This window comes from Eptesicus fuscus, chromosome 11 (assembly GCF_027574615.1).
Source record: "Eptesicus fuscus isolate TK198812 chromosome 11, DD_ASM_mEF_20220401, whole genome shotgun sequence".
Taxonomy (NCBI): domain Eukaryota; kingdom Metazoa; phylum Chordata; class Mammalia; order Chiroptera; family Vespertilionidae; genus Eptesicus; species Eptesicus fuscus.
In genome coordinates, this window is record NC_072483.1 from 74509868 (window position 1) to 74530115 (window position 20248).

The 20248-nt window shown below is 43.3% G+C and overlaps 2 protein-coding genes across 2 annotated transcripts in view; one reads left to right on the plus strand and one right to left on the minus strand.

The window, feature by feature from the left end:
• Positions 1-5634: 5634 nt before the first annotated feature.
• On the minus strand, positions 5635-8731 carry LOC129150792 (transmembrane protein 169). The gene is made up of 2 exons (XM_054723498.1): positions 8461-8731; positions 5635-6262 (listed from the first exon to the last, which is right to left on the minus strand). The coding sequence occupies exons 1-2, from the start codon at positions 8729-8731 to the stop codon at positions 5640-5642; spliced, it is 894 nt and encodes a 297-aa protein (XP_054579473.1). The 3' UTR covers positions 5635-5639.
• Positions 8732-17261: 8530 nt separating this feature from the next.
• Positions 17262-20248, plus strand: part of LOC103289412 (peroxisomal trans-2-enoyl-CoA reductase) — a 28585-nt gene continuing 25598 nt past the window's right edge. Inside the window, exon 1 of the mRNA XM_054723091.1 lies at positions 17262-17397. Coding sequence (XP_054579066.1) covers positions 17274-17397 — 124 coding nt within the window. The 5' untranslated portion in view covers positions 17262-17273. The remainder of the gene's footprint in view (positions 17398-20248) is intronic.

A 20248-nucleotide genomic window follows, 5' to 3' on the forward strand; every position in this document is an offset into this window, starting at 1 on the left:
GCGCCGATCTCTGAGCATGCGCAGATTCCCTGTGTGCGGCCCCGGTGCGGAGGCGCTTGCGGTCTTTGAGTTACCCACGTGTTTAAATACAAACCACTTATCCGAAAGATTCATTTCCCTTTCCTCTCACTGAAATCGACACACACAGCTTTTAATTCGAACTCAAGGAGTTCAAATATTATTTTTAAAACTTTTTGTATGACACGTAAGTAGAATTACTGGAGACCCACCATGGTGAAGTACATTTGCATGCTTTATGTCCATAATTTTGTCTTCTATATAGTCTCTCCTTTCTCTTTTCTCTCTCCCCCTATCTCACACCCACACACCTTCCAGTACAGATTTGTTTCCTGGAAGAAATAAAAGAGATTCTAGTACCTGTGTTTGCTTCTTAGCCATCCTTAGAAACGTCTTTGGAATCACCCACTTCCAGGCAGCGAGGCATTTGTGGTGCTGAGAATGGATATGGACTTTAAGCACTGCTTTCACTGGCAAAAGGCCTCCCTTAAGGGTGAAGAGGCAAATATTATTAATGTAAATATATATATATAATCTGTTCAGATTTGTATACTATGTAATTGGGTGGAAAGAGGGAGGACAAGAGGTTGATGAATTATGGCTGGTAGAGGGAAAAAGGACATTTTTGAAGAGAGATGCATGAGAGCTACAGTCACAAATGAGGAAAATGGATGCAAGGAGAATGACAATGTTATTTGGGTGCCCCTCATAAGCCATGCCTTCCAATTTGGTTAAGTTTTCCTTCTACTAGTCTAGGCATTTAGGTACCTTACTAGAGCCCTTTTGAAATGATTTTCATTTACAAGCCTACTTCTTCCACTAGGTGGCGATCCCAACTAGGGTGGGGGCCATGTCAACTTCATCTAGATTCGGCCCTTGGGCCTCATCCTCACCCCACCCTCCTTTGTTAAACTAAGGCCTCCTTACCTTGCCCTAATTATAACTGTTTTTGGCCTTGGCCATTGATTTCCCTAACCCCAGGAAAGTGTGGCAAAAGTGTTTGCAACTTCCTAATGTATGCTTAAGTAAATATGTGACTGTGGAAACAGGCCACCTAAACAAAATCTCCATAAATTAGGGGTACTGATAGGGGGACTTATGATAGATAGAGCACCTGAATTAATCTGAAAAATAATGATAATATTTTTAATCTTAGAACACATATACTTATGTGAATAGGGGGTTACGTTTCTCATATGTGAATAGGGGGTTAAGTTTTTCTTAAGTTTCTTTTTCAAGGCCTGTGTGAAGGGATTGAGGAGGTGACTCAGCTGTGAATCCAGCAAGCAGAACTGATAAGCATGGTCAAACCAACACACCAGAAGTCAAAACATTATCTCATCAATATCATCTCATCGCCTGATGACTAAAGGACAATAGCTGACATCCGTTCCCAGACTCACCCTAGACCAGTGGTTGGCAAACTGCAGCTCATGAGCCACATGCAGCTCTTTGACCCCTTGAATGTGGCTCTTCCACAAAATACCATGGCCTGGGCAAGTCTATTTTGAAGAAGTGGTGTTAGAAGAAGTTTAAGTTTAAAAAAATTGGTTCTCAAAAGAAATTTCAATCATTGTACTGTTGATATTTGGCTCTGTTGACTAATGAGTTTGCCGACCACTGCCCTAACCCTTTATATTCCTGTCCTTTGCACCTTGCAGTAAAACAGGATTTCAATGCTTGTAAACACCCTGTCTTCTTGGTTGGCTGGCCTCCTCCATAAACACCTTAATGATTCAACCTTGCCTTCATTATTGGACACTGCAACAGGCAACCCAAGCTCAAGTAGGGGTCTCCCAGTAATAGTACATGAAAAGAGTCAAGACATAAGGATTCAGATTATACATATAGCCCTAACCGGTTTGGCTCAATGGATAGAGCGTCTGCCTGTGGACTGAAAGGTCCCAGGTTCGATTCCGGTTAAGGGCATGTACCTTGGTTGCGGGCACATCCCCAGAGGAGGTGTGCAGGAGGCAGCTGATCGATGTTTCTCTCTCATCAGTGTTTCTAACTTTCTATCCCTCTCCCTTCCTCTCTGTAAAAAATCAATAAAATATATTAAAAAAAAAAAGATTATACATATACTAGAGGCCTGGTGCACGAATTCGTGCATGGGTGGGGTCCCTTGGCCTGGCCAGCAATTGAGGCCGATCAGGGCCATCTCTCCCTGTCCTGGGAGAGGGAAAGTGGGAGGTTGGCTGTGGGAGCTTACTGACCACCAGGGGCAGCTCCTGCATCAGGCATCTGCCCCCTGGTGGTCAGTGCGTGTCATAGCGACCAGTTAACCAGTCTTAACAGTCGCTTAGGTTTTTATATACTAGTACTAGAGGCCCGGTGCACAAAATTTGTGCATGGGAGGGGGGGTGTCCCTCAGCCCAGCCTGCACCCTCTCCAACCTGGGACCCCTCAAGGGATGTCTGATTGCCCGTTTAGGCCCAATCTCACTGATTGGGCCTAAACGGGCAATCAGACATCCCTCTCACAATCCAGGACTGCTGGCTCCCAACTGCTTGCCTGCCTGCCTGCCTGATTGCCCCTAACCACTTTGGTCTGCCAGCCTGATCATCCCCTAAACACTCCCCTGCCAGCCTGGTCAGCCCTAACTGCCCTCCCCTGCCAGCCTGGTCAGCCCTAACTGCCCTCCCCTGCAGGCCTGATTCCCCCCAACTGTCCTCCCCTGCAGGTCTGGTTCCCCCCAACTGCCCTGCCCTGAAGGCCTAGTCACACCCAACTGCCCTCCCCTGCAGGCCTGGTCACCCACAACTGCCCTCCCCTGCTGGCCATCTTGTGGTGGCCATCTCGTATCCACATGGGGGCGGCCATCTTGTGTGTTGGAGTGATGGTAAATTTGCATATTACCTCTTTTTTTTTACATTTTTTTTTATTGAGGTATTATATGTGTACATATCTTACCATTGCCCCCCCCCCACCCCACACCCATACATGCCCTCACCCCATACTACCTCTTTATTATATAGGATAGAGATAGAACAGCCAGCATATTTACTCTTTTTCTGCAAATTGTTGCATTCAAAGCAGTTTGGGAGAAACTCAAAAACAAAGTGAGCAGATTTTAATTATATTTTATTTTTATTTTGTTTTCATTTCAATTGTTTACATCTCTGTAAAAGTGAAACTGGGGAAACAATCCACAGGCTTGGCTGCCTGCCACCATGAAAGCTAATACTCATGAGACAGGTATGGTAAATAAGGATAGAGGTTTATTCAGGTGCCAGCAACCTGAGAAGATGGTGGACTCTTGTCCTTAAAAACAATCTTAGCATCTCAGTGCAGGAAGGGGTTTTTATAAGGAGGGAAAGGAAAACAGAACAAAAGGATTAAGGGGAGGAGGTTGAAAAGATTTTTACATGCAGACCAGCATAGTCCATTCCATTAAGAATCTCAAAACTAGTCAAGTGATGGTCTGGGTATATCATCCTGGTTTTACAACTGAAGATCAGCAAATATTCAGCATTAGCATTCCTTACACCCGAAATAGGTTGTTCAATTGTAATGAGAACTTGGCCAGAGGTGAAAGCACATATACTCTGATTTGTTACAGAATACATAACTTTAATCATTAGATTGGTGATATTAAATATGGTTACAAAAGCACCAATGAGCACCAAGTTTATCTTCAAAAATGTTGAACAGAATTTTGTTTTTGTCAAACTAATAATAGTTATTTAAAAGGTGGGGTGTTGCCCTGACTGGGTGGCTCAGTTGGTTGGAGGTTCAAAAGATTGCCAGTTTAATTCCAAGTCAGAGCACATACCTAGGCTGGGGATTCAATTCCAGTAGGGGCACATACAAGAGGCACCAGATGGATGTTTTTCTCTCATATCAATGTTTCTCTGCCTTCTTCTGTCTCTAAAGTCAATAAAAATATCCTTGGGTGAAGATTAAATAATCATCATAATAATTGTGGGGGATCTTCTGAAGGTGGATTTCAGCACCATACGTTAAGCAAATGTCCCTGGCCTTCTGTGGGAGATCATGCCCAACCAGTCTGGTTTGCTTCATAGCAGTTCTTTCAACTTCTTCCTGAGACATGAATAAGAAACAAGTACCAGCTATTCTTGTAAGGCCCCAAACCTCCAAAAACTTCTTGATCTGTGGTGATTCAATTAAAAAAAATTATAAATACACCTTCAGGAATGAATTTGTTTTTAAGTTTAAAATCAATCTAGATTCATCTGCTTTACACTCCCTGGTGACCAGGAAGACAGTCTTCCAGCTCAACAAACATTGGGTTTGTTGTTAAACTCCAGAAAAGTGTGAGTGAGTGAGGCTCTGAATGAGGTTTTTCCAAACAACAGAAAAAAAACTTTACCTTCTTCCTGCTTAGGGCTACCAATCTCGTTGTGGGGATGAGGGGAAGGCAGTAGGGAATGACAGATGCAATCCCTCCCTGCACAGTCTTTAATCTTAGAGTAAATTAAATATTGCCACCCAGTCCCACCTTCACTACCAGGGGAAAAGGTACACTACTGTGATATAGTTGTACTCAACTGTTTACTCTTCGCTTCTAAGAAACCCTGAAACCACATGACATTACAGTCATTTAATTGCAAAGTACAAGATACTAATATCTATATATAGCGTATACATAGTATATAGAGCTAGTATCTATATATAAAATCTCTAAGATTTAGGCATAAATAAATAAATAAATAAAACTATATTAGCAGTTTGGGATCTGAATATATTTAAATAATGACTGATATTCTTACTTGCCAATCAAAATAGCCATTCTTCGTTTTCCTCTTAAATTTGCATAGCCCCCATATTTACCTAGTGTATAACTGCCAAAAGACTACATTTTGGAGCCTATTTTGCTTGTCAGATCATTTGATGAAGGTCTAGCCCATGAAATGTAAGAAGTATTGAGTGTGACTTTGGGAAACCTCCTTGAGCACAGAAAATATGCTTTTCTTTGCCCCTTCCTCTATTCTGCCAGAAACATGGACTAGATGGCTGCAAGTGTAGTCAGCACTGGGGTGTGGAAGATAAAGCTTATGAGGGTCATATTTCACCAACGGTAGGGGAATAAAAGAAGCCTGGATCCAGGTAACTCCATCAGGTCCCCTGATGGTCTGCCTCCAGACTTCTTCTATAGAAGAAAGAAGTAAAATTCTATTTGTTTAAACCACTCATGTTTTGGGATATCAATTATATGCAGCTAAATAAAACTCTAAGTGATGCCTACAAAGCTTTACATTCTGCTACACCATGGTAAATCTGCTTCCTAAATGTTTTACTCAACCCCTATTATTTTATTGGTCCCCCAAGGCCTCCTTATCCTCCCTGTCACACTTACACACATACTCCCCTGAGTTCCAAGCACCAGTAACACCTTCAAGCACCAGAACTGACATAAAACTGAGCTTTTTATCTCAGATGAATGGTCATTTTAGGGCAGGAGATGAAGAAGAGTTTGTCCATTGTATGGCCAACTTTTGTATAAATTGCCTTTTTGTTCCCTGCCCTCCTAGAACCATCAAAATAGTTGGGCAGTTCAGTGTGGGCTAGACTTTTCCGGAAGCACTGTGAGGGGCAGGGGAATTGGAAGATGATATACAGGCTACAGGAACCAGAAGAGGAAATAAGATGTTAGAAGTTTAGACAGTGGAAGTTTCTACTTCCTGGGTAGAGTCCTTGTTAGAGAGATTGCCTGAAATATTATCACATTCAAGCAACTCCACAATGCTGTAGGGAGAACAGTCCTCCAGACCCAGCTTGCTGCAGAGCCAGCCGCAGAAGCCTTTCTCCATGTCCCGGGCAGCTTGCCACCATGCTCCCCAGGACCACGAGAGCTGAACCACAGCAGCATAGAGGCCCAGGGAAGAGGCCATGGCCATGATGAGCACTGGGTAGAAGAGAATGAGGCAGGGGCAACATGAGATCTTATGCCAGAAGGTCCTCTCCTCATTGTACACAAGGAAGATGTTGTACCAAGTGATAGTGCCATAGTAGAAAGAGACAACGAAGGAGAGGATAAAAACCACAGGCAGGCAGACCAGCGTCCAGAGGACCACGTGGGGCCCACGGTCTGCTGACATCTGGCAGACCTTTCTGCCTTCTGGTGTTGTTTCTTTCAATGACTCTTTAGGCTTGGTCAATTCCTGCAGCTCCTTTTCGGTCAAAGTGACATGGATGTCCACCATCTGACCCTTTTTCTTCCCTCGTGTGATGGTCCCAGTTAATGTGACATAGCGGCTGTCCAAAGGCATGTTCCACATACCTGCAACGCATAAAAGAGGTGAAGTCAACATCAGAAGAGTGGACATTTCATCACAGTGTTGTCCACTGAGGCTGTGTCTGATGACCACAGTGTCTACTTTAAAAAAAAAAAAAGTGTTACTGATTTTGGAGAGAGTGAGGGAGAGGAAGATAGAGAGAAACTTCGATGTGGGGGAGAAACATTCATCAGTTGCCTCCCATATGTGCCCTGACCCGGCATGAATCCCACAACCTAGGTATGTGCCCTAATTGGGAATCAAATCAGCAACCTCCCGGTGCACAGGACAATACTCCAACCAACTGAGCCATACCGGCCAGGGCTAGTGTCCAGGTTTATAGCATCTGTCATGGCACTGGAGACAGTGATTCAATGGTGGACTGAATTGTTTTTCATGTTCCTTCTCCACTTTCTGGGCCTCAGTCTTGACATAATCACTGTGCTTGGAGGAGTGTGAGGAAGTTACTACAGACACAACTTTATAGTGATCTTATTTCCAGATTACAAGCACTGTGAAAATATTGCTTATTAATATCAACTACTATGCTTCTCTGAGAGGGGGCCTCCTCACAAGTCTGTGGACATCCCAGCCCTTGTTGTATAAGTTTTGTTCACACACACACACACACACAACACAAACACCACATACAGACATACCACACACACATACAAATAACACCACTATCACCACCACCAACAACAACCAAACAGCCATCCTTTGGCCACTCTGGAAGTGAGGTTGAAGACACTGAAATAGGGAAGCCCGTGGGCCTTGGTAGGTGAAATGTATTCTGCAAATGAAGGAGGTGGGCACAGTACAAGCTTTAGGTTGGCATGTCCCCAACATCCTGTTTGACTCCTTTCCGGTCAGGGAACATGCCCAGGTTGTGGGCTCAATCTCTGGTAGGGGGTGTATGTGCATGAGGCAGCTAATCAATGTTTCACTCTCACATCAATGTTCCCTATCTCCATCTCCCTTCCTCTCTCTCTAAACATCAATCAAAAAAATATTTTAAAAAAATCCTTTAGTGACTTCCCCTTGAACTTACAATAAATCCTAAATTGTTTACTATGACCTGCAAGGCCCATTGCGATAAGACCCTGCTGACCTTTCTGAACTCGCACCATTCTCTACACTCACTAACAGAAAATACTCTATTCTAGAAACAAGCAATCTTGTTCCCACCTTGGGGTCTTTGCCCTTGCTGTTCTCCCTCCTCTAAAAGCTCTGCCCAAGATCTTTTCATTGCTGATTCCTTCATGTCATTCAGATCAGTTCAAACATCACATCCTCAGAGAGCCCATGCACATCCATGCAATCTCTCTCCCCAGTTACTCATCTTCCCATCACCATGATTTATTGTCTTGGAAACTTGAACCACTACCTGAATTATCTTTTATTTGCTGACTTGCTCACTGTCTGTCTTCCTTCCATTAGAAGGTCAACTGCATGAAAGCAGGGTTGTTGCTTGTTCACTGTGGGTATATGTTTAGAGATGAATCCATCTACACAAATAGATCTGCCTCATCCATTTGTTGTTACACAGTGATGCTCAATACAGATACTCCTCAACTTCATTGGCAGCAACAAATATTCTTACACATGCCTCCTTATGCACATGGGCATAAATTGCATGGGATAGATACTGAGAATTTCCAGGACATAGGAATGCATATTTTGAATTTAATAAAAATTGACAATTTTCCCTACAAAGTGGTTAAAGCAGATTCCACTTCCACTTGAGGTGTATGAGCATATATACACTTCCTCACATTGATGTTATCAGGTTTTACCCAATTTTTTGCCAGTCTAAATGTGAGGGAACACTATAACTCATTGTTGTTATAACTTGTATTTTCCTGATTATTATGAAAGCCAACTATTATTGTTTCTTTATCTTACATGTATTAAATGATTAGCACAGTATGGCTTGTATTACTAAATTTTGTGTATAAGCCTGTCTCTTTCATTACACTAGAAGTTCCAAAAGGGTGGAGATCTCCTCCTTATTACCTAGAAGAGAACATAATAAGTGCTCAATAAATATTGTCGATTCATTAAATGAAGACTGCACCTTTGTGAAAGGAAATGTATCAACAAGAAGAAGTAGGTCAGTGGTCAAATGCCTGTCTGTCTTCTGGAGGATCCTTATTTGGTTTCCTTCCCATGGCTTTAAGCTAGTGGCCGCAGAGAGACTTACCATCATCGGCAGGATAGTCTAGGAAGTCGGCTCCTTCCTCCTCTTTAGGCTGGTCTCCACCTTCTGATTCCCCAGGCTCCTCATCCACTTTCTCACTCTCTGACCTGTAGATGATAATAGATTCTGGGCGGGACTCCTTCCTCTTCTTTTTCCTGCGACCTATTGTGGATTCCCCATCCAGGGCCAGGGCAGCTGCCACGGCCTTCCTCAGAGAGCCATGGTGGGGGCTTGGGAGCTGGCCCTGACTTTCTACTGGTGCCAACTCTTCCATTCTAGTCCTCACGTCTGGTTATTCCTTGTGAAGAGTCCAACTTGTTGGGCCAATTTACAATCCACACATCCCAGAGCTTCTTCCTGGATGGGGCTATGCAAAGATATCCCAATGATGAGTTCAAGTTGAAAGATAGGAAAGCAGAGCCATCAACAGGGGTGAGCTGAAAAGGAATTTGGCAAATGATCCTCAAATTGGCAAGTCTTCACCTCCTTTTACATCTCATAACACTTTATTTCACTTTACTTCTCATAACACTTTATTTCTGCATTTAAAATTTTTTAAAATCTATTTTTATTGATTTCAGAGAGAAAGGGAGAGGGAAAGATAGAAACATCAATGATGAGAATCATCCATCACCTGCCTCCTGTACACCCTCTACAGGGAATTGAGTCCACAACCTAGGCATGTGCCTTGACCAGGAATTGAACCCTGACCTTCTGGTTCATGGGTCGATGCTCAACCACTGAACAACACTGGCTGGGCTATTTCTGCAGTTTTGAGTGCTGCAGAGATACTTTTACAAGGCTGGATTGTAGTGAATAAAATTTTATGTGTTGCAATGATGTTGGTCATTTGCAAAAACATATATTATGTACTGGCAAACCCATCAATCTAGACAAGTATAAGGAAATTGGGTGAGGAAGCCTTACAGACAAATGGGAGTTAAGAACCATTCCTACTCCCACCATAGATGGAGATTCAGTTGGCTGCAATCAATACTCCAGGCTTCTGGCTATCGAGTCAGACATTACAAGCATACTCAAATGGATGAATGAATGCAACTTTCAGTGAGGCACCCAAAGATGGCACAACTTCACCAACCACTTATACCCTACTGTTCTACAGAGCACACCTTTTTCCTGGCTTCTTGTTGGCCTAAGATCCCAGAAAGTTCCTGGGATCTGTCCCACCACATGCTGGGAAACCGGTGGAGAGGATGCACACTTTTCCCTCTTAACAGTCTTACTTCTTCCTCATTTGTTTTTTTACAAGGTAAAGAGAGTTTGTGGATGTATTGTAGAATTTTAGCAATCAGGAACAATCTTACACTTTCTCATGTCCAGTGGAAAGACCCCAGGACTCATGTAGCAGATACTTAGGGTATACTTGTTGACCTGATAGTACAAAGGAAAAGGGAAAATACCTATTTAAAAATAAGGTAACAGCAACTGTTTAAGAGAGAAAGGCTTAATTATCTCCCCAGCTTTATATACTTTATTATGCTCTTAGTGTTTTATCTGGGAACTAGGTTCTGAACACTTCTCCTTCCTTTTAGATTCCATAAGCTGGAGGTTCTGAACACTTCTCCTTCCTTCTAGATTCCATTTTCTCAGTGCCAAGACTTTCATCTGTAGAATTAAGAGAAAGGACTGCTCTTTTCCCTGGAAGTTGGGCTTCACCCATCCTCCATGTCCACTCCCACTCTGAAGATGTTCAGTGAATGTGATGCTACACAGGGTGACCTTCAATAAATCATTAGCTCCAGATTCTCAGTCATCCTAGGGGGCAAATAAATATTAAACAACATGCTCAGACTGTAAAACTCATGCTTCAAATAACTGGTTTTAAGCATTCTTTAAGGCAACTTTCCATAATTTTTAACTTCATCCACTACTTTTCCCATACCCATTGTTATACCACTTTGGTCTATTAGCCATCATCTCTTATCTATGGTTTTAAAAAATGTTCCTTATCTTCTGGCTTCTACTCCTGCTGTCTTCCAATCAATTCTTCACTCAGTAGTTAGAAAGATCTTTTGAAAGTGTGGGAAGCCACTGCTTTCCCAATACTGTCATAAGATTGAACCAAGGAATGAGGAAGGTCGATGGACCTTGGGCATTAGCAGAACTAACATCAAGCACCCTTTTTCTGTTGAGATAGTGGTGGCTCGAAGCAATTTCCTGACCTAATAGCCTCAAAGTAAATGTTTACTGAACCTTAATGATCTTTACTGACTTTAGAGGCAGTCTTTCTGCTACCTGTTTGCCATGCTTTACCGAGGGCAAGATGTGTATCTAAAATTGAATAAAAAGTGGATAAGGCCACGTTTCAGTGTGCCTCTTCAAGAGAGAGGTCCCCACCTGGCCTGCCATGCCTTCTAAATGCATATTTCTTGTATAGTATTTTCATTTGTGCATTGGCCCCTCCTTCAGATCCTGAACCCTAGCCATGCAGGTTGTAGCAGAAAGCATTAATACAATCACCATCAAGTTCACATAAAGTTTAAAGCTTAAAATCCTCCAGGTACTCTCCACTGTTATAAAAAGAAACCCACATGGCCTAATGACCTGCCTGACCCAGCCTCTTCCTATCCTGCTACTCTATGCGCTACCACTTTTTTAATGCTTGATCACACTGGGTGCCTATTATTCTTCAAGAGCACCAACTGCTTTCCCTCTTGAAGTCTGTTTAAAAAATATATATATTAATTGATTGATTTCAGAGAGGAAGGGAGAGGGAGAGAGATATAGAAACATCAATGATAAGAGAGAATCATTGATCAGTTGCTTCCTACATACCCCACACTAGGGATCAAGCCTGCAACCTGGGCATGTGCCCTGACCAGCAATTGAAGTGTGACTTCCTGGTTCATAGGTTGATGCTCAACCACTGAGCCAAACTGGCCGAGCCCTCTTGAAGTCTTCTTAATGCTGTCTACCACAAGGCTGGTATGTTGCTCCACCCCTGGCCCTTCACATTGCCATTGCCTTTGTATCCCCCATGGCTTTCCTGACACCAAACCTAAAATAGGCCCCCTGCTCTGCCTTTCATTATTCCTTTTCATTATAGCCTATTTCTTGTATAATACATCAACATTTGTAATTAACTCTCTTTTGTTATTTTACTTGTTTGTTGTCTATCTCCTCTACTAGACAATAAGCTCTATAAAGTAGACTATAAGCTCATACAATTAAGCCAACAAGTAGGTTTTCAACAAAATATTTTAAGTGACTGTATTAATAATTTTTGGGGGAGTGACATGGTAGCAATTAAGGATTAGCCTGATTTTGTCAAAGACCAAGATTAAGGAAAAGTTTAGTAAAGAGACATTAATAAGCTCTTTTATGCTTAATAAGCTCAATTATGGTATAATTGTTAAGTGCTACATCTATATCTATTTTCTTCTTTAATAATGGAGGCTTTTAGCTGGTCACATGACTTCCCTGGTAAAGATAATATTTCCCAGCATTCCTCAAAGATAAGTGTGATCATGACTAGTCTTTGGCCAATGGGATGCGAGTAAATGTGATATGTGCAGCTTCCACATCTGTACCCCTCTTTCCTCTTTTCACTTTCTTGAGGGCTGGAGTGTGAACTTGATGAGTCATCTTCAACCATACAGACAAGGGAAAGCCTGTAGGGACAGCAGAGGAACGAGGAAGAAGGATTAAGAGCCACCCTCTTCCTCTGGACTGTAATATGAGAAAAAAAAATATTTATTTTGTTTTAACCCATGGTTATTTTGGCCTCTTGAGGCAGCCACACAGAAATCTTAACCAATACATTGGGATTGCCTACGGTTATTTTATGTCCCAACCCCTCTTCTGTGTTCCAAGTTATCAGCCCCAGGGCATAAGCAGATTTTGATATGCACCTCAGAGTTAGATCATAAAATGGAATCACCCATTTTATAGTTCAAGCAGTTTTGATTCTTCTGGGTGGGCCAGGAATCCTGAAACCCAGCAGGCCAATACAAAGGATACTACATTGATGCTGGCTCAAGCCCCACCTGGAACCCACTGGAGAGCTCAATACACTGTATGATACTGTTATGGGCTGAATATTTGAATCCTTCTCAAATTCATATGTTGAAATTTTAACCTCTAATGTGATGATATTAGGAAGTGGAGTCATTGGGAGGTGATTAGGTTATGAGGAGGCACCACTCATGAATGAGATTAGTGTAAGGTGACCAGATTTTAACATTGGTAAAGCGGGACACCATTGAACCATTGATGGGGGGAGGGGGGGGTTCCTTGATTAAAAATTTGGTCTATATGGAGCAACAAAAATTTTCATAGAACACAAAAATAGTGTTGTAATATATTTTTTAAAATTTCAACATAAGTACAATTTACAAATATAATAAATAAAAAATTAAGTATAGTATTATTTTATTCTTTGGCATATTTCTCATTTGAGTGAATTTTTTTTAGTAGATTGCTGTCGTTGTTTAAAAGGTCATGAATTTGCCGTAACGTAAGTTGTAAGTGTCACTTTCAAGGCCGGCGCTAGACTTTTTGCCGCCACTATAAAATATAAATAATATGAGTACTGTCTGCTAAATTCAAGAAAATTTATGTATTTATGAAATAAATAAATAAGTTACTTACCTAAATGATCTGAATAGCTGATTTGTAATGACATCACTTGTTTAACTAGCTTAAAAGCACGCAGTACGATGTGTACCATCTGAGAGACAGTTACAAAATGTTTTCGTCGTTGCCAATCCCCAAAATTGCCATTGTTCATTAAGTCCAAACAATGGTGGTCGAATTCTAACAACTGATCAACAATGCAAACTTTGATAATCAGTTCTCGATAATCAGTTCTCAACAATTATTTGTTATTATTAAAGTTTAACATTATAAAATTAACAAAAATAATATAAATCTCATATCCTGGCTAAATAGCCACATGGCCGCCGTAAACCATATATTTCCTTCCTGTTCTCCCGCCGTTTCCTAGCTTGTCGTGCATTCTTTCCAAAAATTGGGACTTTTATAAACGCCGCAGGACGCGGGACAAATTGTTAAAAATCGGGACTGTCCCACCAAAAGCAGGACGTCTGGTCACCTTAGATTAGTGCCCTTATGAAAGAAACTCCCGAAGTTTTCTTATTCTTTCAGTCATGTGAGGTCAGAGCAAGAAGCTGGACACCTATGAACCAAGAAGATGTCTATGAACCAGGTCCTCACCAGACACTGGATAGGCCAGCACCTTGATTTTGAACTTCCCAACCTTCAGACTATGAGAAAAAAAATTTCTTTAAGCTACCCGTACTTTTATTATAGCACCCTGAACAGATTGAGACAGAGACTCTTCTCTGCTTGTAATGAGCTGGCCAACAGTGCTTTCTTGGAGAAATGCAGGTCCGTTTAGCATGGGTTGCCTGAAATTTCATTTGAAAAATTCTAACTTTAATTGTTGCAATTAGTCTAAATTCAAATAAATTGCCAAGTGGACAAGAACCAAAACAAAACACAAATGGGCTGTCACTTTGCCACCTCTGGCTTATAACACTTCCAAATCAGGGTGGCCTGCTCCAATGGTTTAAGAACAATTAGGAGTTGACTTTTTGCACTTTGACCCATATGGATACATCTCCCTCTTTCAGAGAACTTGAACTGGGGCTGGGTGGGTGGGGTAGCATCATTTCCATGTTAATTTACCACTACAGTGAACTGTCTTGCTCTAGGCTGCTATGCTTTCAATTCTTCTGATTTGTGTGGGTGTTACACAAAGGGCCACATATTACCTGTCTGGGGTGGCCAGACTCTCCCAATAGCATCTTGATTCACCACCATTATGCATAGGAGGCCAACTAGGAAATAAAACTTATCATTTTACCACTGAAAATTACCATTAGCCCCTCTCAGGGAGACAGTCTCACCAACGTAAAAATGAAAGGGAATTTGGCTTAGAGGGTGTCAAGTGACTGGAACGATGATGGAACAGCAGCCTCCAGTCAGCTGCTGTGAATTGGCCAGGAGCAAGGGTAGCCTGTTCCTTTGTGGTCCCGTGATAGTATTTCTCTTGTCATTGCCAACCTACCTGGTTCTGAAAGGTTCTCACACTGAGACAGGTTCTTTACTGAGGGAGGATCTGACCATCTACAGAGGAAACCGTTCTTGGCAGCCAAGGTAGTTGGTTACAAGGAGCTGCAGCATGTTCTTATTGCAAGATCTGATCTTCACTCTCTGACCTTTTGTTTGCTCATGGCACACATAGCCTTTCCACCTCCCATTCCTGCCCCGAACATGCTTATAAACTCTACCAAGGCAGGGACACCTAAATGTCTTGTCCTCTGTACTGTAGAGAACAGTACTTGGCACATGGCAGGTGCTCAATAAATATTGGCTGAATATTGTGAATTGGTTAAGAGTTTTATTTATGTAAGTCCGGCTCTTACTTCAAGGTGGGACGGAGCCAGAGGCCTCATTGACATTCCTTCTGCATGGAGAGCCTGTGAGTCTGAATGTTGAGAATCCCACAGGGCCCTGTCAGTCTGAGCCAGCAGCTGCTTTGCAGAAGGGAGAAAGTGAAGTTACCTTGCAGATGGGGCGGGGCAGGGGCGGGAAGTTGGGTGAGAAAGAATCTCAGAAGATGAAGGGAGTCAGTGCTAATGGGGTACGACTGGGTGGGAGTGTGGAAGGATCAGGACCTTGAGGATGCCTTTTTCCCCAGGACAAAGCGGGTAGTGGTGCAGAGTGCAGGGAAGGGCGGCACTTGATTCACCAGGGGAGCAGTCAGTGCAGCTTGGCGTGGCTGCCCTGAGGAGAGATGGCTCCATCAGGGGCCAGAGTTGAAATCTGGAAACAGAAAGCCTCTGAGCAGCAGAATTACCGCTGGGCCCTCAGGCCTTATGGGGTTAGACTCTCAAACCCTGGCTGAAGTCAGAGGCAGAGGAGACATGCCTCTTTATTTTTAACAAAAGTCCTCTCAAAGAGACCCCATGTCTCTTCTTCATGGGCTCTCTTGGACTGTGGAAAAAAACTTTCTGATTGCTCATGCTGCCACTTCCTTGCTGCTGAGGACTGGCCCCTGTCATCCTAGGCTTGAAGCCAGTGCAGCCAGCTTTTCACTGGAGGACCACAGAGCCCCTCTCCCAGTCCACTCCACCACCACACAGGGGCTGTGGTGCAGCCAGGCGCACACGGACCGGCCCAGGCAGAGCTCCATGAAGCCACAGGTGCAACCCAGTCACAAACCACACAAAATTATATATTCATAATAGTATTCTTAAAAGAAACTTCAAGTGTTCCTTGTGAAGAAAGAAAGCCTGGAATTTTCTGGAATAAAAGAAATTCCTCAGAACCAAGTCAATATTTCTCTTCCTGTTAAAATAAATATTTTGTTGTTGGGATTAAAGCACCAGGAATTAATGTTTCGGCAATAAAACTTTGAACTTTACTATATAAATTTAATTCTTTGTTATGGAGGTGACAGTGTCATTCTTAAAAGTGTGGGCATAACCACATACCTGATTTAATAGTAGATGTGACTCCTATGTAAACCATCTAACAAATGGAAAGAGGAAGAGCTTTCTTCCCTTTGGTACTGAGCATAGATTGGAATCTGTCAGCAACAAAGGTTAAGGGGCAAGTGTGTCTTAAAGGAGGTCTGAGAAGGGCCAGGGATGGAGGAAGAGGAAGGAAGATGTCTGAGTGCACTCTCATCATTTCCAGTTTGCTTTGTGATTAGGTGCTGGGGCCAGCCAAAGAGTAATGGTATTTGTTTGCTTTTACATGATGTTAATGGCCAGCAGAGGAAAATACAGTACTCTGATAACAGACTTAGAAATAGCATCCTGCCTGGATTGTTAGACCACAGCACCTGACACAACCCCTGGATCTGCCAAGTTCTTAGGCAAAGTCTCTCCAGGCCAGTCCAGGTGTGATCTCACTCTGAACCATGCCAGATGAACAATAAGAAGGAGAATCTGAATAAAGAATCACTATGACTGGGCACCCAAACACGGATGAGAAATTTCCCCCATCCTCAGCAGGCTCGCCCCCCTGCATGAGGAATGAGCTGGAGGATAGGTTCTCAAACACACACCTAGGATGCGTTCTTGCAGCAAGCATGCACCCTTCAAGGACTCATGGGTTTATGCAGCCTGGCTGGAATGGATCAGATCTGGAATCTGGTAAAGGTTGCTTCTTCCTTTCATTCCTGAGGGGGAGATGAGGTGGAGATGGGCTCGAGTTAATTTTTTAAATCATTTTCTTGCGTCTGCGGATAAGTGCACCGGGGCCCTCCTCCCAGCACCGCTCCTACCCTCCCCGGGGTCCCTTCCAGAGGATGAAAGGATCTGGAAGCGGATTTCTTCCTCTCAGCAGGGTCAGCCCCTTCTCTTCCCAGCCAGCCGCACACAGCATCTGGGGCCAAGCTGCAGCCTCTCTTTGCTCAGATGCCCTGGAGATTTAATTTTAATTAACCGTGGGAGCTATAGCACTGAGGATTGAATTTTTCAAAATACAGCACACTCCCGCCTTTTGTCTGCTTCCCTTCTGCCATCCCTCCACCCCCGCCAACACCTCCCATGGCATCGAAATAAAAAACAAAAAACAAATGAACACAAACAAGATGTCTCACCTACACCTGCCAGGGGCAGAGACAGTCAAAGGACACGATGCTCTGGAAGCCACTGCCTGGGAGTGGTCTTTCCACAGCTGCAGTGGAGGCGGCGGGGCGGGGCGGGGCGGGGCGGGGCCCTGGCAATCACGTGAGCTCTTAGCCCTGCCCACGTCCAAGAGCCAGGGGACTCACCCACCCCAATTGGCCTTCCCTGGAAGCACTCAGAGGCTCCGCAGCCATGGCAGTGTGGGCTAAGGGCAAGAGCTGCCTGGCGGCCGGCTTGCTGCAGAATCAGGTGGCGATCGTCACCGGCGGGGGCACGGGCATCGGAAAGGCCATCGCGACCGAGCTCCTGCAGCTGGGTGCGTGAGTAGGACCCGGGGCCCGGGGTCCCTGGAGATGCCAGCGGCTGGCAAGGGGCTCTAGGTCAGGTTGCGAAAGTGGAGTTGCAAAGCAAAGAGGTACAGATGTGGGAGAAATTGAAACTGCGCTGGGTCCCAAGTAGGGAATAAGGAGACCTGTGGAAACATGTATGGAATTAATCATGGAAAACGAATCCTTTTCTATAGACTGCCTCGTGAGGGGTTAGGACACAGGAGGACTTCATTTAATTGGAAAAGTTTGTAACATTGAGAGGCTCCCATCATCTGAGCTTTCATAACCTTTACTGTAAGGAGTGAAGGGAGGACTTTATTTATTTATTTATGCTAATCGTCGCTCAAGGAAATTTTTCCGCCTTTGGAAATGTTAGAGAGAGGGGAAGGGAGGGGGGAGACAGAGAAACACTAAGCTGAGAGAGACACATGGCCTGTCTGCCTCCTGCAGAAGCCCCAACCAGGGCTGGGGATAGAGCCTGCAACAGAGGTAGGTGCCCTTGACTGGGATGGAACCTAGGACCCTTCAGTGCACCTGCAAAAGCTCTCTTCACCGAGCCAAATAAGCTAGGGCTACAGGGAGGACTTTGTGAGCACATGAACAAGGAAGCAAGGGAAACCACGAAGGAGAAAATTGATAAATCTATCCACATGAAAATGTAAATTGTCATTGAATTAAAAAACAAAGTAAGGAAATATTAAAGGCATATGAAGAAAAATGTTTACAATATACAACAAATGTATGATATAAAGAGCTCTCACAAATACATAAGGAAGAGATAGAACACAGATTAGGAAAATTGGCTAATGATATGGACCAGGTGAACCAAATGGAGGCAGGATAGGGGGAAGCCACCACCTGGGCTGTGGTGCAGCCAGGGGCACACTGACCCGCCCAGGCAGAGCTCCATGGAGCCACTGGTGCATCCCAGTCACAAACCACATGAAATTACATCTTCATAAAATTATCCTTAAACGGAACTTCAAGTGTTCTTTGTGAAGAAAGAGAGGCTGGAATTTTCTGGAATAAAAGGAACTCAGAACTGAGTCAACATTTCCCTGGCCAGTAGAATGGGGAAACTGAGACAGATAGCTGAAAAACTGGTTGAGCAGCCAGATACAGAAAGTCACCTCCTTAGAGATAACATCTAGGACTCAGTTGTATTGCAGCCCCAGGCCCAGAAAAGCAGCAAAACCAGGTGGGCATTGCCAGGACCAGGAGCAATGATTGAGGACACCCTGCCCTGGCACTGACCAATCAGTAGAGACCAGGACCCTAAAAGAACACACCTGGAAAACTGATGAATATTCTGCTGAAACCCTCCCCTGAGGCCTCTCCTATGACTCCCATCTGAAAGAGAGATAAAAGCCTTAAGACAACCCTAGCTGGTTTGGCTCAGTGGATAGAGCGTGGGCCTTGGTCAGGGTGCATGCAAGAGGCAACCAATCCATGTGTCTCTCTCACATCGATGTTACTCTGTCTCTTCACCTCCCTTCCACTCTCTCTAATAATCAATGGAAAAATATCCTCAGGTGAGGATTAATTAAGAAATAAAAAGGGCTCAAGACAAAGTACCCAGGTTGAGCTCTCCCTCAGAGGAGCATGTCCATGCCATTCCCTTCCTCCTCTTCTCCTCCCATTCTAATTCTAAGTGACCCCAGGAGACTTGCAACCAGGGGAGCAATGGACAGTGGCAACACCTCCCAGGCTAACCCCCTGAACATGTCTCCCAGGCCCCCTTTTCTCCTACTTTCCAGTGAGCTAGGGCAGCCCAACCTGGGCTCTCCTGCTGCTTCTTCTATCCTAAGTCCTTCATTGTTTCACTGTTTGCAGCTTTAATAAACGTACCCTCATAGTCACTTGGGCTCATCCTGTGAAATCTTTCCTCCACGAAGTCAAGAACTCACACACCAGCCCTCCTGGGCAGACCAGCTCAGGACCAGAACCCCGGTCCAGCCATGAAGAACTTTAAATAGGCAAGAAGTACATGAGAAACAATAAACTTTATGGCAATAAAATGCAAAATAATAAGGTCACATTGTTTTTCTAACAAAATTTTTAAACATCGAAGAAAATAAAATGTTGGAATGAAAAGGCTGGCAAGAATGTAAATGATTAGAAGCCTCCTAAAGGGCAATTTGAAAAAAAGAATCCAGAAGCTTTAATAATATTCATGCTGTATGACCTGGTAACTTCTCTCTTAGGGATTTCCCTTAAGAAAATTATCAGAGACAAGCATAGATTTATGTACAAGGAAGTACTGGTGAGTAGGGAAACATTCGTAATAACCTAAATATTCATTATAAGAGAAATAGATAAATCAGAAACAATGAAATACTATGTTGCTATTTAAACATCTTTTTAAAAAATTTAATTTATTTTTTAAATTTTTTGTTGTTTAAAGTATTACATGTAGTAGTACATACATCTACTTTTTACCCCCATTGACCTTCCCCCAGCCTCCTCTACCCCCTGCCACATGCCCTCATCTCACCCCTCCCCCCATTTAAAAATCTTGCTATTGAAGACTTTATGTAGAGAAATGCATTCCTTCTAATTCAACAACAACAACAAAAGCAGGATTCTAAACAAATTATAACATTCTACATTGTTAATGAAAAATAGAGTATATATGCCAAAAAAGACTGGAAGTTTATAGTATTGTTAACAACAACTACTTTTTCTGGAAATAATTTGAATTATGGGGGATTAAACTGCCACTTTTTAAAAAATCCTCTCCGAAGGATATGCTTATTGATTTTTTTAGAGAGAGGAAAGGGGGGAGGGAGAGAGAGAAGGGAGAGAGAGAAAGAGAAAGAGAGAAAGCAAGAGTGTGAG